Source organism: Callorhinus ursinus, unplaced genomic scaffold (genome assembly GCF_003265705.2).
Source record: "Callorhinus ursinus isolate GAN/ISIS: 27379988/994484 unplaced genomic scaffold, GSC_fseal_2.0 scaffold15, whole genome shotgun sequence".
Lineage (NCBI taxonomy): Eukaryota > Metazoa > Chordata > Mammalia > Carnivora > Otariidae > Callorhinus > Callorhinus ursinus.
Genome location: NW_027397077.1, coordinates 6,145,261 through 6,164,455, shown reverse-complemented (window position 1 = coordinate 6,164,455; position 19,195 = coordinate 6,145,261). Strand labels below are relative to the sequence as shown.

The window sequence follows — 19,195 nt, the reverse complement described above, 5'->3', positions numbered from 1 at the left end:
ACCAAAGATATACAAGTGGCAGATAAGTATATGAACAGAAATTGCAAACTAAAATGAGATACCACTATACACCTATTAGAATGGCTAAAATCACAAACAGTGGCAGCCCCAAATGCTGGATAGGGAGCACAAGAATGTTCATTCTTTGCTGGTGGGAATGCAAAATATTATAATCCCTTTATAATAGTTGGACGTTTTCTTTAAAAAGTAGACATTTTCTTTCTTTTTTTTTTTTTAAAGATTTTATTTATTTATTTGACAGAGAGAGAGAGGGAGAGCACAAGTAGAGCGGCAGGCAGAGGGAGAAGCAGGCTCTCCGCTGAGCAGGGAGCTGGACATGGGGCTCGATCCCAGGACCCTGGGATCATGACCTGAACCGAAGGCAGCCGCTTAACCGACTGAGCCACCCAGGCACCCCCAAAAATAGACATTTTCTTACTTTATGATCGAGCAGTTGTGCTCCTTGGAATTTACCCAAATGAGTTGAAAGCTTAAATCCACACAAATATCTGAGTTTTAATGCTGGGTTTACCATTTATTAGAATGTATGCTAGCAGCTTAAACTGTTTTTTCCCGTCAAAAAAATCTAACTGGAATTAAAATAAAAACTTTTTTTAAAAATTGAGATATAATTGACATATAACATACTAGTTTTAAGTATACAATATAATGATATGTGTATATCTTGTATAATGATCTAGTTTAGTTAACATCCATCACCACAGAGTTACATGCTTAACCTTTAAGAAAAAAATTATTGGTTAAACAAATACTTTTTGAATGCTTGCTATGTGCCAGGCATTATTCCAGGTGTAGATAATATAATATTGTAGTGAACAGAATGGAGCTTATAGTCTAATAGGGGGAGGCAGTGTGTAAATAACCAGTTTATGATTAAGTGTCTTAAAGAACAAAGCATAGGGGAATGGGAAGTGTTAAGGACATTAGGAGGGAAGCCTTTCTGAGGGGCTGTCATTAGAACAGAAACCAAGTAAGTGAATCACTACATGATTTGCAGATTTTCAGGTCAAGTGTGGTTATGGAGAGTTTGCTTTTTAAAAATTGTATTATGGAAATTTCAAGCACATATAAAAATTAAACAACAGATAAATGACATTCCCATGTACCTACTGTCCATGGCATATCTTGTGTCATGTGTACACCTGTTTTTCCCCTCCTGTATTATTTTGAAATAACTCCTAGACACTTCATAAATATTTTAGTATGCTTGACATACCATGATGCCATCATTATACTTGAAAAAAAGATAATTTCATAATGTAATCAAAGTCTACTCTACCCTTTGTTCAAATTTCTAAGTGTCTCATAAATGTCATGATCTTGTTTGAGTCAAGGTGTAGATAAGGTCCACACATTGAAATTACTGATTTGTTTCAATATTTAGCTTTAATCTTTAATTTTCTCCTTGATTCTATTTCTTGCAATTTTTTATGGAAGAAACTAGCCATTGATTGATTGAGAAAGAGTGTGTGGGAGTGCTTGGGGAGGGAGGGACTGAGGGGGAGAGAGAGAATCTCAAGCAGGCTCCATGCCCAGCGTGGAGCCCAGCGTGGAGCCCAGCATGGAGCTTGAGCCCACGACCCTGAGGTCATGACTTGAGCCAAAACCAAGAGTCAGATGCTCAACTGGCTGAGCCACCCAGACACTCTGAAACTAGCCTTTTAAATCGTCAGTCTGATTACATCCCCAAATTGTAGTTTAACATAGTCTTCTGTTCCCTTATATTTACAGTTAATTGGTAGTTCGATATAAAGACTTCATTGATCAGGTTTTGATTTTTGTGTTTTCTTTATGGCAAGGTTATGTCATAGTTGTGTTATATACTTCCATCTCATACCCATAATATCTGGATCCATTATTAAGAGTTGCAATTGATGGCATTCTGATGTTATTCTTCATTATTAGCTGAAGTACAAAGCAAAACTTTCCTTTGATCACTCTTTGAATACCTAGCAGCATAGATAATTTTATAGGATTTTTAGGAGATTTTCTAGGAGAGGCGGGATAAGGGCTTATTCTCTTTGTTTAGCAGTTTTTATGGTAATGAGTTGATTCACCAATTTCATCCAGTGATAACCGATTCACTTTTTTTTAAGGAATCATTGTGAACTAATGAGTTTAAACATACTTAATTTGGTTCAGTCCATAGCAGTTATCTTTTTTGCTGTGCAGATTGTTCCATCTTTGGCCATTTGGAACCTCTTAAATTGGTTTTTAAGTTCTTTTGACATGGCCCTGTTTCCTTGAGTTCTGATTTGCCAGATGTTCCAGGCTGATCTTGGATATATTCTATTTTCTGTCTCAGTGTGGAATTGGTCAGTTCTCCATGAGACTGGTTCCTTTTAGTGTAAATGGTATTTTAAGTATCATAGTCTGGATGCACAGGGGTGTTCATTTCTCCTGGGTTGGTCATTGTTTGTAAGCCTTTCAGTGGGAAATACTAAAAAAAGATAAAATAGGTCATTTTGTGGCTTGCAGTCCAGATTGAGAACTATAAAGTTTTTATATGATGTCCCCATCTGCGTCTCCCTTCTCCCATGCCAAGAGTCCTGGTTTTTGACCCTAAACTTCACTTTAAGTTTTATTAAGAAGTGGTTAAAGCTAGGGAAGCTCATATAATGGCAGAGTGAAGTAAACCCTAGAAAATAGCGCATGCCAAGATACGTGTCATACCACTTCTACCACTGGCTTTCCCCAAGGAGGGCTGTCTGTGCCACTCATCTGCTTCAGATATGTTTGAGGGCAGGGAAGCTTATCTCATTGCCAGTAGGCCACAAAATAGAAGAGTAGAGGCAGAGCTGCCCTGGAGAGATGGGAGTGCACTTAATGGAGTCAGAGGGCCAGCTTTGGCAGGAGCAGAGAAGAGGAATGTGTTGGGCGAATATTTCTTTCCCCGCTTCTAGGAAGTGACATCCTTGCTGCCTGCCTGGAGGATCCTGAAACTCCTGCAGGAGAATGCTTTCACCATGGCCTCAGTACCTGGCACACAGACACTTGTACATTAACTGTTGAGTGACACATGAAGGGGGCTTGGTGATCAACTCAAGGATCCTCTTCCTTTAGTGTAGACCTGGCTGCACCCTGGCCTTTGCCCCTGCCCAGCTCTCAGTTCATTTACGAACCAGGGTCTTAAAGTAAAACCTGCCTTGTCGGGGAATCCTGTAATAATTCTGAATATCATTCTCCCCTTTATCCAGAGAGGGGATGAGAATGGGTTTGTTTTCTAGAAGTGGAAAACGTGAGAGGTTTAGCAAGGGCAAACAGGTGCACCCATACCAGTTCTTTGGGCCGTTGACACCTGAAAATATGATGAAAGCTCTGTACCCTCTTTTAGAGAAGTATGCATATTTGCAGAGTTTGATTTATAGTTTTGGGTGTTCCAGTATTTTCTTGCCCCACTTTAACCTTGGATTAGAGGAAGAATTAACATCAGGTAAGAGCAAGCTTATAGGGCAGTGGTTCTCAGGAACTTGTTAGAAATGCACATTATCAGTTCCCACCCCGGAAACTTGGGCTGGGACCCAGCCATTTGTGTTTTAACAAGCTTCCAGATGATTCTGCCATTCCCTAGGGAGATTTTTCTGGTTAAACTTACACTCTTTTGTGGTCCTTGTGCCTCCCACCTCCCATCCTGCACCTCTTGAGGGCTCACCTGCCACCCTCTTGTTGTAGCAGTGCTCTATTCCTCCTAGGCTATGTCCTGCCCAGCCACGTGACTGAGGAGATGCTGTGGGAGTGCAAGCAGCTCGGGGCTCACTCCCCTTCCACCCTGCTGACCACCCTCATGTTCTTTAACACCAAGTAAGTGTTCTAGAAGCTCCATGCTTAGCCACTGCTGGCATCTGCCCAGTGAAGAGGGTGGAAACTATCCAGGTAGATAGAGGAATTCCTTTGACACATATTTGAGAGCCTTTGGGCTATTAAAAGCCTTCAGCCCCACTTGGCTAAATTTGTGTGGTGACCAGTGAGGCATACAGCCTTGCCAGAACCCTGCCATCAGTCTTGATGTGGTTCCTCCACTAGACAGTGTTTTTGGGTATGGGCCTGCCCAGAGTGTGCACAGCGGCTCCTCTGAGGCACTGATGGCAGAGGGTAAGTCATAGTCTCCTCCTGGCACCCCTCCCTTTGCCTTGCTTTCACTTGTGGTGCAGATACTTCCTGTTGAAGACAGTGGACCAGCACATGAAGCTGGCCTTCTCCAAGGTTTTGCGACAGACAAAGAAGAACCCCTCTAATCCTAAGGATAAAAGCACGAGTATTCGATACCTGAAGGCTCTTGGGATACACCAGACTGGCCAGAAAGGTAGGGGCTGCAGAAACAGGTGCAACTTGTCCCGCCCTGCCCTTGTGCCTGGGGGTTAGTGTTGAGTGTGAAGGTTGGGATTTGCTGGATAGGAATTCTCCATTCCCTTCTCCTCACCTAGAAACTTGAAACTCTTCTCGAAGCAGAGATGCCCCAGAAACAATTGCTGCTTTTTCCCTTCATGCCTCACACCCTTTCCTCTCCTGATAAGTCTAGTTGGGATGACTAGAAGCCTAAGGTTCTTTTTTTTTTTTTTTTTTTTAAGATTTTATTTATTTATTTGACAGAGACACAGCGAGAGAGGGAACACAAGCAGGGGCAGTGGGAGAGGGAGAAGCAGACTCCCCGCTGAGCAGGGAGCCCAATGTGGGGCTCTATCTTAGGACCCTGGGGTCATGAGCTGAAGGCAGACGCTTAACGACTGAGCCACCCAGGTGCCCCCAAGCCTGAGGTTCCTAATCTGGTCCTGAGCTAAGGCAGTCTCATGCCATGTCCCTGGTGGTGGGGGTGTGTTTTATAGTTACAGATGACATGTATGCAGAACAGACGGAAAATCCAGAGAATCCACTGAGATGTCCCATCAAGCTCTACGATTTCTACCTCTTTAAATGGTGAGGAAGCTTTATGGTGGCTGGGTGACTGTATGTGTGCATGAGTGCACTGTTACCTGTGTATAAGGCATTCTTTAGTCCCAAACAGAGTAAAAACACATTTCCAAAAAGCTAAATATAGAAGCAGCCTGACTGGTTTCCCCAAAGCATATGAAATTACTAGCATTGTGATTTTATATGGTCTCCTGTCTTGGAGAGGGGAATGGGGAGATGGAGGAAAGTATAGAAAGGCGGCCTCCATCATGTAGCATCTTCCTGGCCTTGACCTTTGTCACTAGCAACATCAATCTAGGGGGGATATCTTTCCTTGGCTTTTACTCTCTTGCCCTTGCAGTTTGGCATGTCATCTTTACTGCAATGCCAGAATCCTCTTTCTATGTTATAGGTCTTACATTCCTTAGATTAAAACCCTTCAGTGGTTTCCATTTATTGTATAGAGAAAGAGTAATCCTAATCTTGCCAGCAAGGCCTTATGTATACTCCCCCTTGCTAATCTCACGTCCTTGTACCTCTTGGCTCTCTAGCCACTGGCTCCGCTCCACTCCAGAGCATCATGATCTCCCTACCTCCAGGCCTCAGCTTAGAAATTTTCCCTGTTGGGCAAGCCTCCCCTCCCCACCCCCGTATTTGGCTAGTTGGCTCCTATCCATCCCTCTTCTCAAAACAGCTTTATCAGAAGCATTTCCAGATTCCCTCCCTGTTCTTTTGGGCTGTTTCCTCTGTAGCACTTACCACTGATTATCATTTATGTAATTGTTTAATTGTTGACTGTCTCTTATCTGTAAGCTCCATAAGGTAGGGAGTCTCGGATCCTGCTCATTTCTTGAACACCAGCCCCTAGTGCAGGTCTGGCACACAGTAGCCCTTTGATAAATATTGAGTGGATGGGCGAATATAACTGTTAGAAGGTGGCATGTGCTAAGTACAGCACAACATTGAGGGGGGTGGAGGATGAGCCCAGGTAAGGGTCCCAGCATCACAGCCAAGCTGGGAAGGCAGAGTCCCTTATGTAACATTTAGGAATTCAGTGGATTGGGTAGAGGAAACAACATGAGCAAAGACTTGGAGAGGACCTTGTAGGCGGTGCAATTGGTTCCAAGTGGGATACGGTTGGACTCCAGTAGATGAACTCTGGCATCCCGAGGCAGGTGGTTAGAGGAATCACAGCTGGCAGTATGTGAGGGAGAAGCGGAAAGGAGGCAGCCTATTCTTGGCATTGGCAGTAGCCCCAAAGGAGGCCCTAGAGGTAATGTGTGTTGACTGCATGGAATTCAGTAGCTATGCCATCATACCTTTGAAGAGCTGCTGTCTTCCCACCTTTTGCATACAGCATCTGTCTGGAATATTCCAGGGTGGGAGGGTTGAGAATGTTGTGGTTTTACCCAGCTTTTACTGATATATTTTTCAGCCCCCAGAGTGTGAAAGGCCGGAATGACACGTTTTATCTGACGCCTGAGCCAGTTGTGGCCCCCAATAGCCCAATCTGGTACTCGGTCCAGCCTATCAGCAGAGAGCAAATGGGACAGATGCTGACTCGGATCCTGGTGATACGAGAAATTCAGGAGGCCATTGCTGTGGCCAACGCAAGCACCATGCATTGAGATCCCTAAGCCATGGTGCAAGGGAGATGATCCAGGAAAAAAAAAAATGGACAGACTTTCACACTAAAGAAGAGGCCTCCATTTTTTTCTTTTCTTTTTTTTTTTTTTTAAATTGGTGTAGTTATGAAGCCTTTCAGACTGCTTCTGTTTAAAGTGTAAAAGGAAACTTTGCCTCCTGTGCGTCACTGTAAATCTGCTGCAGCAGATTCTTCAGCCCATGGGGGCTCTGGGTTTCCTGAAAGCCAGATGTCCTAGAAAGTTGCTCGCTGGCTTTTTCTTTTTTGCCTGGGGCCTGGGGAAAGGGCTCGGACTGTTAGGAGAAATGTGGCCCCTTCCCTTACTCCAGAAAGATGGAATTAGTGACGGACCCTCCAGGGAATCTCCCCAGCTGGCTTCCACTCTGACTGGCAGACGTCGCTGACCACAGGGGAGCCATGGTCTTTTCTTTCTTCATGCTCAGACATAAACTTAGCATCTTAATGGAAGGAAAATGAGGGGAACTTCAATTATGATTTATTAAAGACAATTTCTATTACACCCTCCTTTATGACAAGTGACATTTTAGATGTTAAAGTAAAAACTTTACCATGCCTTTTTTTTTTTTTTTTTTTTTTGGCCTAACATTGAGGCCTTAAACCTGAGGCTCCTGTGCCTGATGGAATTCTTGTAACATACACTTGTGTATCATATAAAGATACCACTCTGTTTCTCTTATGTATTCTTAATCTAGTTGTTTATTAAGAATGACAAGCACGTCTTTTCAACATGCTAGTGAACATCGCCTCTTTATTTGGGAGGAGCCTAGGGGCCATCGGAAGCAAAGCCTTGCCTGCTGGTTGAACGGGTCACGGTCCTGTGGGAGGGGGCAGCCTCGGGAACGCCCAACTTTGTGGCTGCACACCTAGGGCGTGCTCTGCGCATGCGCCCCTCGATGGCCCCGCCCGGGAGGCGTACGGGCTCCGCCTGTTCGTGCTGCGTCCTGACGTCAGTGACGCGCAGGGCGCAATGACGATATCGGCGGGTTTATATTGGCGCGGCCCAGAAGGCTGAGGCCTCTGCGGCGCGGTCTTCGGGCACACGCGGCTTTGCCTAGCGGTGGCCATGGCCGACTACCTGATTAGCGGGGGCACGTCCTACGTGCCAGACGACGGGCTCACAGCACAGCAGCTGTTCAACTGCGGGGACGGCCTCACCTACAAGTGCGGGCCTAGCGGGCTTACCTGGGGGAGGAGAGGGGCGGCGCGCTGGACTGGGAGGCCGGGCGGGGTTTTCCACTGAGCCCGCTTGGACCGAGGCATGGGAGACAGGTTCCGGAGAATTCCCCACCCATCTTTGGGGCTCCGTTTGATAGATCTGAAGTGGGGCGGGATGGAGGAGGCATCTTGGCGGTGCTTGAGATTTCAGGCTAGAAGCTCCATTCTCTCGGCACATGAGTTGTCAGGGTGCCAGGGTCGCTGATGACAGCTAGGTGGCAGAAAAGATCCCGTCTCCATCTCCACCTTGTGATTTGTCTGCCCTGCCTGTGACACGGGCTAGGTCAGTGCCCTCTAAGGCCCAAATGCCTTATGACATGATCTGTGGGGATGGAATCTCGGGCCGCCCTAAGCCTGAGCCTTACTCCCAATTCGCTCCCCTCCCCCATAGTGACTTTCTCATTCTCCCTGGGTACATCGACTTCACTGCAGACCAGGTGGTGAGTATGGCCAGAAATTGGGTCCTGAGCATCAAGGTTGGGTAAGGTACTTCTCTTCCCTGGTCTCAGCTACCACAGCAGATTGGGCTTGGGGGTGGATTCTATGGAAGTCTGATTGGCATGCAGGTCATACAGGACACCTGTTTTATGGGGGACCTGGCACCACCCTGAGGCTTTTAGAGGTACTTGCCACATTATCGGGCCATATTTCCTCAGGACCTGACTTCTGCTCTGACCAAAAAGATCACTCTGAAGACCCCACTGGTTTCCTCACCCATGGACACAGTCACAGAGGCTGGCATGGCCATAGCAATGGCGGTGAGCATCATGGGGTATAAGGACAAAAGGAGGGGCCTCACTCACACTCTTTCCCAAAGACACACATAGTCGTGCTGCTCTTTGTCACTTTTTCACGATCTTCTGTTTATCATGCAGCTTACAGGTGGTATTGGCTTCATCCACCACAACTGTACACCTGAGTTCCAAGCCAACGAAGTTCGGAAAGTGAAGGTCAGAAGGGCAAGGATCGTGGTCAAGAGCTCCTGGGAATTGCACTGAGGTGGAGTGGGGTGGAAGTGGGGGATTTGTTCTCCTAATTTAGGATCCTTTTTTCCCCACTTTGGGGTTCAGCTCCCGAGAAGAGCATGAGACCCTGTGTCCTAAGGCAAGAGAAGACGACCAGGTGGATAGTACCTACAGCCCACCCATGTTTACTATCCCTGGGTTTGAATTGTGATTTGGTCCTATGCTACTGCCAGAGAGGGAGTTGGCACAGACCCCAGGTTTCAGACTGGTAAAGATGGTTCAGAAATGTTATTTCTCACCATCCCTTCCAGAAATATGAGCAGGGATTCATTACGGACCCTGTGGTCCTCAGCCCCAAGGATCGAGTGCGGGATGTGTTTGAAGCCAAAGCCCGGCATGGATTCTGTGGTATCCCAATCACCGATACAGGCCGGATGGGGAGCCGCTTGGTGGGCATCATTTCTTCAAGGGACATAGATTTTCTCAAGGAGGAGGAACACGACCGATTTTTGGAAGAGGTGGGTGCTACTGACAAAGCAAAGCCAAGCTCTGGCGGCCAAGGCTTAAGATGGGGTTTCTGTTGCCTGAATGGCATCTCTGGGGGCTTCTGCTGTCCAGGAAAGATGAATGCCCAGCCAAGTCTCTGACCCCTTCATGGGGTTCCTGCATCTCTTCCCCACCAGATGCTCTCATTCTGCCCAAGTGTTTGCCAGCATGCGTGCTGTGTTGCCACTCCCAAGGTGGGGGCAGTGCTCAGGGACCAACCGCAGCCTCCTCTTCCAACTCCCTTGTCGTTGCTCTGGCGGGGCCCTTCTTTCTCCGCTATGTAACAGCATGTTCTGTGTACCACATTGTTCTTTCTACTCGATTCTCACCTGTGCCACTGTATTGCTGCATTGGCTGTTGGGTTCACTTGAGGACGGTGGTTTGGGTGCCAGGTGTGTGATCAGGGTGGTCTGTGGAACCTCACCCCCGAGTTAGGTCAGGGTGTGTTGGAGGTCTGGTCTCTGGGCCCTTCTCACAGCTCCCCTCACTGCTAGATCATGACGAAGAGGGAAGACTTGGTGGTAGCCCCTGCAGGCATCACACTGAAGGAAGCAAATGAAATTCTGCAGCGCAGCAAGAAGGGTGAGTTCTAGAGGTGGAAGGGTTCTGGAACCAAAGACCAGGGTTCTGATTTATGTACCTTCCCTACCCTCAGGAAAGTTACCCATTGTAAATGAAGATGGTGAGCTGGTAGCCATCATTGCCCGGACAGACCTGAAGAAGAACCGGGATTACCCACTGGCCTCCAAAGATGCCAAGAAGCAGCTGCTGTGTGGAGCAGCCATTGGCACTCATGAAGATGACAAGTATCGGCTGGATTTGCTAGCCCAGGCTGGAGTGGACGTAGTGGTTCTGGTGAGCTCTTGCACAGGCAGGGTGGAGTGGTAGGGACAGCTGTCATACCAGTCTCACTGGGACTTTCTCCTGGTCCCAGGACTCTTCCCAAGGAAACTCCATCTTCCAGATTAATATGATCAAGTACATCAAGGAGAAATACCCCTCCCTCCAAGTTATTGGAGGCAATGGTGAGGCAAGACTGGGCACCAAAGGACGTGGGGCAAGAGGTAGAGGAGCTAGGTTCCCACTCGGATCGTCACCCAAGCCTTTCCCTGTTCTTCACTGCAGTGGTCACAGCTGCTCAGGCCAAGAACCTCATTGATGCTGGTGTAGATGCCCTGCGGGTGGGCATGGGCAGTGGCTCCATCTGCATCACCCAGGAAGGTAGGAAATGCTTCAGTGGGGCCCTCAGAGACTCTGGCTTCAGCAGGGCCCTTAGCCCCATATGGCCTGGAGCCAAATGCTCTTGTGGGAACTATACCGAGTCCTCCAGTAGGGGCAGTCCCAGGGCCAAAGAGGCCCCTTGGATGGGTGACATGCTGGAAGACGAGCTCGTCATTCCTCACCTGCCACTACCCCCCTGCCTAGCCTGGCCTCCTTGCTCCTGCTCTGCACCCTCTCTAAACTCTGGTCTGTTTGTTTTATTTAGTGGCTCCCAAGATCCCTCCAGACATAAAGTCCCACAGCCCCAAATGCCCTTCTACTGTCAAGGGCTGCTATAGTAAGTCCAGCCCGGCCCACTGGCCCGGCCCGGCTGCCCACTGCCCGGCTGCTTGGTTGACTGTAGCTGTAGCTCCCGGGGTTTGTGGTGTTGATGGGTGGGCAGGGCACACTGAATGACAGACCATGGTTTTAGGGGCTGCTGGAGAACACAGCTCCTTCCTCTTCCTGGGGTGCTTGTAGTGCAGGACCTCCGTCACATTTCCTACAGTAGGCACAGCTCAAGGACCAAACAAGCGCACTCTTCCTTCCACATGACCACTCCCCTGATCTTGCCCAAGCTGCGAACCATGCTGGGGGGAAGGGGTGGGCCTCTGGGTACTAACTGCACGGTGACACCTACCCCCACTTGATACCAGGTGGGTGGGGCTCCCCCCCCCCCCCCCCCCCCCCCCCCCCTTGTGCCGGGGGGGGGGGGGGCCCCCCCCCCCCCCCCCGGCTGCTGACTGCATGTGCCTGAGGCTGCCCTGGGCCGAGCACACATGCACGTGCACATGCAGGGTTGAGTGGAGGCCATCACTGCTGTTTGAACTGTTGAAGGCAGACAGGGCAGCAGCCCTTCCAGACATGACTCTTTCTCCGCCGTGCTGCAGTCCTGGTGCAGGTGTAGCGGAGAGCTCCTGGGTGCTGAGTTATGGCTGCAGGGCCCCTCGCCTGTCCCCACGGATTCCACCCACCCATCTGTTCCTCCATTTCTTAATAGTGTTGGCCTGTGGGCGGCCACAAGCAACAGCAGTGTACAAGGTGTCAGAATATGCACGGCGCTTTGGTGTTCCTGTTATTGCTGATGGAGGAATCCAAAATGTGGGCCATATCGCCAAAGCCTTGGCCCTTGGGGCCTCCACAGGTGAGGCCTAACACCCAGGGAGTCTGGTGGGATTCCTTCCCCAGTGCCACTCAGGGTCTGCTCCCGTCACTCCCATTTGTCCACAGTCATGATGGGTTCCCTCCTGGCTGCTACCACTGAGGCCCCTGGCGAGTACTTCTTCTCCGATGGGATCCGGCTAAAGAAATACCGTGGTATGGGTTCTCTTGATGCCATGGACAAGCATCTCAGCAGCCAGAACCGATATTTCAGGTGGGACAGGAAGGTCAATTACCCTGTACTGACAGCCTTGTACTGATAGCCTCATCCATGCTTAACCTTGCCTATGTTGTCTTGCCTTTCTCTACAGTGAAGCTGATAAAATCAAGGTGGCCCAAGGGGTGTCTGGGGCTGTGCAGGACAAAGGGTCCATCCACAAATTTGTCCCCTACCTGATCGCTGGCATCCAGCATTCCTGCCAGGACATTGGTGCCAAGAGTTTGACCCAAGTCCGGTAAGCCAAGGGAGCTGGGACATGGGTGGAGGAGCTAGTTGAGGGCCAGGTACCCACATCCGACATTTGCCCCTCTTCAGAGCCATGATGTATTCTGGAGAACTCAAGTTTGAGAAGAGAACATCCTCCGCTCAGGTGGAAGGGGGTGTGCACAGCCTCCATTCGTAAGTGACCAACCCTTTTGTACCCATCTACCCTTGGGGCAGAGGTTCCTCCTTTCTGCTGCCCCCACCTCAAAGCTGGTTGTTCTGCCTACAGGTATGAGAAGAGGCTTTTCTGAAAAGGGTTACCACATACCCCCTCAGTTTTTCAATAAAAGTTTGGAGAAAAAAAAAGTGATGCTTGATCTTTGAGGTTAACAGGCAGGTGTGGCGACCACTATCACGGACGCACACAAGCACAACACTCATTTGTAGGGAAAGCCTCAGACCCTGAGGTCTGGATATTCCTTGGATCCAGAAGGAGGTACTAATTCTAAATTCAAAAAGGTCCCTCCTGGGCGCCTGGGTGGCTCAGTTGGTCGATTGACTGCCTTCGGCTCAGGTCATGATCCTGGAGTCCTGGGATCGAGTCCTGCATTGGGCTCCCTGCTCGACAGAGAGTCTGCTTCTCCCTCTGACCCTCCCCCCTCTCATGTGCTCTCTCTCTCTCTCACTGTCTCTCAAAAAAAAAAAAACTTTTAAAAAAAAAAAAAAAAAAAGTCCCTCCTGAGGCAGCTCACAAGGTAGGTCAGGCCAGCTCTGGCTCACAAGGGTTCAGTCTCACATTGTGGCTGCTTAGGACAGGTCATGGAATAGTCCTCAGGGGCTTTGGACTGGCACCCACAGGGCCTCCTGCTTGGCCACATGGGACCAGGTTGAGAGCCACATACATATTCTCTAACTTGAATCTCCAAGGGACCTTGAGAAAGCAGACAGTCCCCTCAAATCTGCATATGAGCAAGTACAAAGATTTGCATTTTGGGACAGGTGCCTATACCGCCTCCAGCCTCTGAGAAGCTATGTAGTCTAAATAAAAAGGGGATCCTCTAGTTTCACACAACTTCTCCCCCCCCCCCCCCACACACACAAGAGCCCACTGAGCCAGCAGCTCTTCCTTGCTAGCAACATAACTAGTACAAAATGGGAAAGGTGGATTAAATTATTAATTTGCTGGCAAGAAAGACAAGTATTACAGTGCCAAAGGGGAAGGGCTAATGAAAGCGCTGGAAACCCCTGCACTCTGCAAAAAGTGCCAGGGTCTTCCTGGACAGGTTAGGTCAGTTCCTGGTGGTTCGTTCTGCAGCTTGTGAGCACAGTCCCTCCGGGTGGAGGGATAAGAGCAGCTCCTGTTACTCGGCCTTCATGACACAGGAAGTTGAAAGTGGCACAGGCATTGGGCTGCAAAGAGAAAGCCTGCATCAGCGTGGCGAGGGCTAGGCCTGGGCCCTGCTCCGCACTCCCGAAGCGCAGGGCTTACCGTGTCCTGCACTTCCACGGCGATGCCCCGCTGCCGCAGGGCTTGCAGCACCTGGGGCTGCAGCCGTTCAGTCCGGTCTCCGGTGCCCACCACAACAATCTCTAGGGAAAGATGGCCAGGGCTAGCCTGCAGCAGGCAGGTCTGTGGGGAGGCTGGGGCGGGGTGGCTTTTGGCTTTCTAGGCCTGGAAGCACCGCAGCCCTCCCCTTCTCCAGTACCTATCTGGGGCTCCAGCAACCAGAAGAGGGAGAAGCTTTCTTCGGTGATGTCCCGGTGAGTTCCTACCTGTGTTGGGAGGAGGCAGGTTAAACAAGTTCGCGGTTTTCCCCACAGCGCCCTTACCTGCACCACTAACGGGCAACGGAAAAGCCCAAGTTGGCCAGGGACAGAATCAGGGGGCAGGCCTGGGACTCTGGCCCTCCGCTGCCTCAGTGCTCACGTTCCACTGCACCACGGAGTGCGGGAGCAGCGCGCAGGGCCCAAGCACGCGATTTCCGTTGACCGTGAAGCCGCGGCTGCTGTAGCTGTCGATATACATGGACTGCGGGGAGTCGCGCTGCAGCAGGGAGATGCGCGTCCGCTGATACAGCTCGTCGTCCGCCGGAGTGAGCCGATGCCCTCGCCGTGGGGCCCTGCGGAGGGGTGTGCTCAGGGTCTAGGGGGTCAGGAGGAGCAGGGCGGGAGAATCAGGGACGCTGGGCCCGGGCTCACCTCAGCAGCTCGGCAGGGGAACAGCGGAGCACTGCCCGCGCTCGGCACAGGCCGCGAAGCACGAACGTGGCGACCATGTCGGACCGGTGAGCAGGGAGGCCGGCGCTGGGTCAGCGGGGTCGTGGCGGAGCCCACCGCAGCGCGCCGACAGCGCCCCCTGCGTCCCGGAGGGCACGGCGCAGGTCGGCCGCCCCAGCGCGGGATTTTGAGGGAGCTGGCCGATGCCAATTGTCCCAGGAGGACCCGTCCCCCAGCGCGGCTCCGGTGTCTGCACCTGCCACCCGCCCCGCCCCGGGCCCCCGCAGACCGTCCTGGGGGAGCCAGACATCTGGTGGCATGGCCGGCCTCAGAGCGCTGCCTGGGCCCCCGCCGCAGCCGGGTCCCCGGCTCTCAGCCATTACGTAGGGCTCCCGGGGCCTGGGGCAGGGCGGCCGCGCACCTGGTCGAGTCCCGCACACCTGGCCAGGGCGTGGGGCCAGCCTCCAAGCCCCTAATCCCAGGCTTTGGGGCGTCGGGTTCCCAGGGCGGGGCTGCCGGCTCAGGTTTCCCTTGCTCTCCCGCGAATCACGCCCCTCCCTCAACCGTCACCCGCGCGACCGTTGGCGTCGCCGCCGCGCGTCTCCCGGGGCGTGGCTGCGCGTGGATTGGCTTCTCGGGAGCGCGAGGGGGCGTGGCTGATTGGTTTCTCCTTAAAATGGCTCCGAGTCTGCGGCCCGAGCAAGCGGAAGGGGACGCCGTGGTAGGGCGATTGTAGCTGTTCGGGTGGGATCGACCGGGCCGAACGGGACCGGATATTGAACTAGACAGCGGCTGGAGCATCGCCCTGTCGTCGCTCACTCTGCTCGCGGCCCGAGAATTCCCCGGCCCCCCGTCTTGAGCCGAATCAGAGGGCCTACTGGCGCGAGAGTCGCCGGCGCCCGCGCGGGTTTCGGGCATCTCCGCGCCCCCACGGTGTCGTGGCCTCAAGGGAACGTTGACGCGTCTGCTACCCACGGGGCCGGGCGGGAGGGAGGTTCGGCACAGCGGGGGACGTTCGCAACGGATTCCCGGGGGTCCCGTCGCCGCCATTGGGCCCTCCCCGCCCCCCCCCCAGCGCTCCGGGCGCGGGCAGAGTCACGGGACAAAGGGCCCCGGGTGCGGGGGTGTCCCCGAGGCGGGTGCGCGGGTTTACTTCCTCTCCGGCCCGACGGGCGAGCTCCTCTTTTAGCCGATCCCGAAGCCCGCCCCGCCACCGTCACCGCACCGGTGGCCTGGTTTCATGGTACCAACAGGAGTAATCCTACCCTGCGGATCTAATCCGGATCGGGACCGGTCCTAAGGGAGGCCCCTACCAATCTTCCTATTGTTTTGGGGCCCAGGTGAGCGCCTCGTTCCCACTACACTCGGCTTTACCGCCCACTTCTAGGTCCGTCTTCTGGTACTGGGAATGGGGGTCCTGATCTGGCCCCAGGGCAAGGGACCACCACCCTCCCGGGGTTAGTCCCCCCCCTCCCCCGCCCACGGCTGGACAGCGGGCAACGGAATCCCAAAAGCAGCTGTTGTCTCCAGAGCATTCCAGCTGCGCTTGGATTTCGTTCCCTGCTCTCCTGCCAGAGCAGCGTCCTGGCCTAGATGGGGTGGGCCAACCCCTGACCCCAGACATACTTTATTTGGGTCGCTCTAGTCTCCGCCCCTGCCTCAGGTGCGCCCTCAGGCTGGAGATGGTGGTCGGAGAGCCAGGGTTGTGGTTATCTCTTGAACCTGGAGTAGCACTGACAAGGGAGGTTGGTCCTAGGGCCTTTGGACAGGACTGCAATGGCGGTGAGTCCCACAGGGCGGGGCCCCACCAGCCCGCAGCTCGCTATAGATAGCCTTTCACTTCCTGGGGAAAACCCACCCCAACCGTCTTCGTGTACCGAGAGTAGCTGAAGTCCCCGGCTTGGCCTCCAGCCTCCAGCCTGTTAGCAGCTCTGCCCCTGGGTCATGCGACTGCGGAATGGAAAGTGCTTTGGAATGACACGATCACTCCCGTTGAGTGGGCACCCAAGAAGCCATCGGGAATGTCGTGTCCGCCCAGTGCTCTTTCGGCGATCCCAGCAGGGCCTTGCAGCCCTGGCCCAAAAAAGGGTCTTGCCAAACTTTCTGCCCCAAGGATCCCCTCCTTTCTGAACTCTGGGCACTCTCACTGCTCCAGAGCAGTAATTATGGGTTTCCTGCACTCTGTGCTGTGTCGGGTTCAATCTCCATTAAGGAAAATAGAGAAAAAGGGGATTTAACTTACACTGAAATGAAAACATTCCGGAGTCCTCGTGGGACAGAGGAAAGAGCTCTCTGTAGTGAAGTGGGATGCTCCCAACTGAGAGCAGTCCTTTAGCTGGGTCTTCTCATGGTCACATTATTTTGCCTACAATGGCTCGTTGCCTAAACCAGAAGGCCAGAGTATCCCTGATAATGTACACAAGGTTAAAAGCATTAAAAACTGGTAATTCTGGAAAGTATCGTGATGGTTCTAATTTCTCAAAAATCAAGAGAAGAAATTCTACCAGAGTACGCATTTATCGGGAGTAAAGACGACCCAAATAGCAAGGGAGGAAAGGGCTGTAAATAACCTGAAGCCGCAGAACACAGATTCTTTCAAAAATGAGATTTTTTTTTTTTTTAGGAGGTCCTGAAAATGGTTAGCTGCCCTATTCCGCTGACAATTCATTTGGGACTTTTGACGTTTGATCAAGTGTCAAATGGGGGGAATGAAACGTTATCACAAATAGGTAAGATTTCGATGAGAGAAACAGTCGGGTCTGGGCCCCACCCGGTAGCGAGGATCCTTTCCCTGGTTGCTAATGCCGGTGACGACGACGGAACTCTAGGCCGAAGGCGGACCTCGCGATGCCGGGGCCGAGCAGGGCAGGCGGGCCACGCGGAGGGAGTGCTGGGACCGAAGGTCGAGAGCGGCCGCCACGGTTCCCTCCGGCGCACCTGTCGGCTCAGGGACGCCACCGGATACACGCCCCGGCCAGTCGGCCCTCCCGGAAGCTCGACCTCCTGACGCTTTGCTTCCGGTTCCGCTGCCTCCTTCCGGTCGCCATGGCGACGGGGCGCCTGGGGGTCAGGGAGACGCTAGGGGCCCTCAACACGGCCCTGGGGCCTGGCGACCCCGTGTGGTTCAAAGAGACGCGCGCCCGCCACCTGCGCGCCCGAGACTTCCTGGCGCCGCGGCCCGCGCTGCAGGCGCGCTTCGGGGACGAACAGGTGGGCGCGAGCCGGGCGGGGATGTGCGGCCAGGGGCAGCGCCGCAGCCCGCTGACCGCCCTTCCTCCCGCAGGTGCCCGAGCGTGTGGTCCGTGCGGTCGCCGGCCTGCAAGGCCCCGGCGTGGCCCCGGTGCTGCGCTGCGCGCCGACGCCCGCGGGTCTGGCACTCCAGCTGCAGCGGCCCGCCGTTTTCGAGCGCGTGCTCGGCGCCGTGGCCGCGTATGCCGCGCCCGCCGCGCCCGCCGCGCCCGGCCCGCGCGTCCTCCTGCACTGCCCGGCGCTGCGCGGCGCTCCTGGCGCGCTCCGCTTGAGCCAGCTGCGCGCCGTGCTCGTGGCCGATCATTTGGCGCGAGCTCTGCGCGCTCATGGGTGAGCGCGCCGCGGGGCCAGAAAGGCCGGGCTGGCGAGCTGGGCCTAGAGCCGCTGCGGGTGGGAAGGAGGGGAAGCTGCGGCGGGTGCTCGGGCTGAGACGGCCGCCCTCGCTTCCCAGGGCGAGTATGCGGCTGGTGCCCGCCGTACGGGACCCGCACATGCCGACCTTCCTGCAGCAACTGCGCGTGGACTGGCCCGCTGCCTCCGAGAGAGCCGCCACCGAAGCCCTGAGGAGCCTCGCGCTTGCAGAGCTTAGCCCTGCCCGGGACGGGGGAGCCCTGCCCCCTGGCGTCCTGGGCACGGTGTGCCTGAAGGAGGTGATGCAAGAACGGGGACGCGCAGCCGGCTATGACCCCAACCTGGACAAGTGTCTGGGTAGGAGCTGGAGCCCTGCAGGGCCGGAGAGAAGGTGGGGACCCTGCGCTCCTGGCTGGCCTCAACACCCCTGTGTTCTCCGCAGTGACTGAGGATCTGCTGTGCGTGCTGGCCGAGCTGCAGGAGGCTGTCCGCCACGGGCCTGGGGACGGCCCTCCAGGCCTGGTTAGTGACAGGCCCCCCCACCCCGTAGGCCTCTGGCAAGCCGTGTCCTGTGTCCGCCTAGCGACCGTCCTCCTACCCTTTAGGCAGCGGCCCCAGATGCTGATGCAGGCGGCTGCATGGTTGTACACGTGGTGAGCTGTGAGGAGGAGTTCCAGCAACAAAAGTTGGACTTGCTCTGGTGGAAGCTGGATGCGCAGGCTCCGCTCACACAGGTAGGCTGGTGATGGCGGAGCGCCCCCTCGCCCCCACCAACCTGAGGGCCCCTGAAAACCCATGTTAGCTGATGAGTCCATAGGTGACACTTGACCTTGAGAAAGAGGTTAGGCTTGGTGAATGGGAGCTTGCAGCAGGGGTAGCGTCCTGGGAGAGGGTGGGGTCTGGAGGCACAGCCCAAGGAACACCAAAGAATGATAGCTTGGGAAAGTTGGGGACTGTGCACTGAGGGGTGGGCTTGAGAGGGAGGCACAAAGCCTGGTGGCAAAAGGCTGGAGGAGTCCAGGCACCAGGTTTAGGTCCTTCCAGGGATTCATCGCTGGACGTACCGCCAGCTGGGCTAAGCGCCTGCTCTCTTCCTGACAGAGGCACCTGGTCTGCGGCCCAGTGAAAGTAGCTGGTGCACCCGGTGCCCTGACTGCCCCCGAGTACTACGAGTGAGTGAGGCTGGAAAGGAGGCCACGGAGTCAGGGTAGTTGAGGCGGGGGGGGGGGGGGG

At 53.5% G+C, this 19,195-nt stretch overlaps 4 protein-coding genes across 12 annotated transcripts in view; 3 read left to right on the top strand and 1 right to left on the bottom strand.

Moving 5' to 3' along the window:
* QRICH1 (glutamine rich 1) overlaps positions 1-7,302 on the top strand; it is a 53,946-nt gene extending 46,644 nt beyond the window's left edge. For all 8 annotated transcript variants that reach the window (XM_025884690.2, XM_073901179.1, XM_073901178.1 and 5 more), the window contains 4 exons: positions 3,714-3,822; positions 4,173-4,324; positions 4,845-4,935; positions 6,344-7,302. In XM_025884690.2, the coding sequence (XP_025740475.1) occupies positions 3,714-3,822; positions 4,173-4,324; positions 4,845-4,935; positions 6,344-6,536 (545 nt within the window). In that variant the 3' untranslated portion in view covers positions 6,537-7,302. The remainder of the gene's footprint in view (positions 1-3,713; positions 3,823-4,172; positions 4,325-4,844; positions 4,936-6,343) is intronic.
* A 243-nt stretch (positions 7,303-7,545) lies between these two features.
* IMPDH2 (inosine monophosphate dehydrogenase 2) lies at positions 7,546-12,511 on the top strand. Of its 2 annotated transcripts, XM_073901181.1 has the most exons (15): positions 7,546-7,735; positions 8,181-8,229; positions 8,446-8,547; positions 8,665-8,739; positions 9,066-9,272; positions 9,795-9,882; positions 9,956-10,155; positions 10,235-10,325; positions 10,426-10,521; positions 10,787-10,858; positions 11,561-11,704; positions 11,791-11,935; positions 12,033-12,176; positions 12,257-12,340; positions 12,435-12,511. In XM_073901181.1, the coding sequence occupies exons 1-15, from the start codon at positions 7,638-7,640 to the stop codon at positions 12,454-12,456; spliced, it is 1,617 nt and encodes a 538-aa protein (XP_073757282.1). In that variant the 5' UTR covers positions 7,546-7,637; the 3' UTR covers positions 12,457-12,511. The 2 variants fall into 2 exon arrangements, with proteins under 2 accessions (XP_073757282.1, XP_025740478.1); XM_025884693.2 differs by lacking the exon at positions 10,787-10,858 and having other exon boundaries at positions 7,548-7,735.
* A 791-nt stretch (positions 12,512-13,302) lies between these two features.
* Positions 13,303-15,270, bottom strand: NDUFAF3 (NADH:ubiquinone oxidoreductase complex assembly factor 3). Its single transcript, XM_025885434.2, has 5 exons — positions 14,345-15,270; positions 14,073-14,265; positions 13,852-13,918; positions 13,635-13,735; positions 13,303-13,555 (listed from the first exon to the last, which is right to left on the bottom strand). The coding sequence occupies exons 1-5, from the start codon at positions 14,419-14,421 to the stop codon at positions 13,430-13,432; spliced, it is 564 nt and encodes a 187-aa protein (XP_025741219.1). The 5' UTR covers positions 14,422-15,270; the 3' UTR covers positions 13,303-13,429.
* A 240-nt stretch (positions 15,271-15,510) lies between these two features.
* DALRD3 (DALR anticodon binding domain containing 3) overlaps positions 15,511-19,195 on the top strand; it is a 4,850-nt gene continuing 1,165 nt past the window's right edge. The window contains 7 exon segments of the mRNA XM_025885435.2: positions 15,511-15,702; positions 16,986-17,572; positions 17,646-17,941; positions 18,063-18,319; positions 18,405-18,484; positions 18,568-18,696; positions 19,064-19,169. Of these exon segments, the coding sequence (XP_025741220.1) occupies positions 17,210-17,572; positions 17,646-17,941; positions 18,063-18,319; positions 18,405-18,484; positions 18,568-18,696; positions 19,064-19,169 (1,231 nt within the window). The 5' untranslated portion in view covers positions 15,511-15,702; positions 16,986-17,209.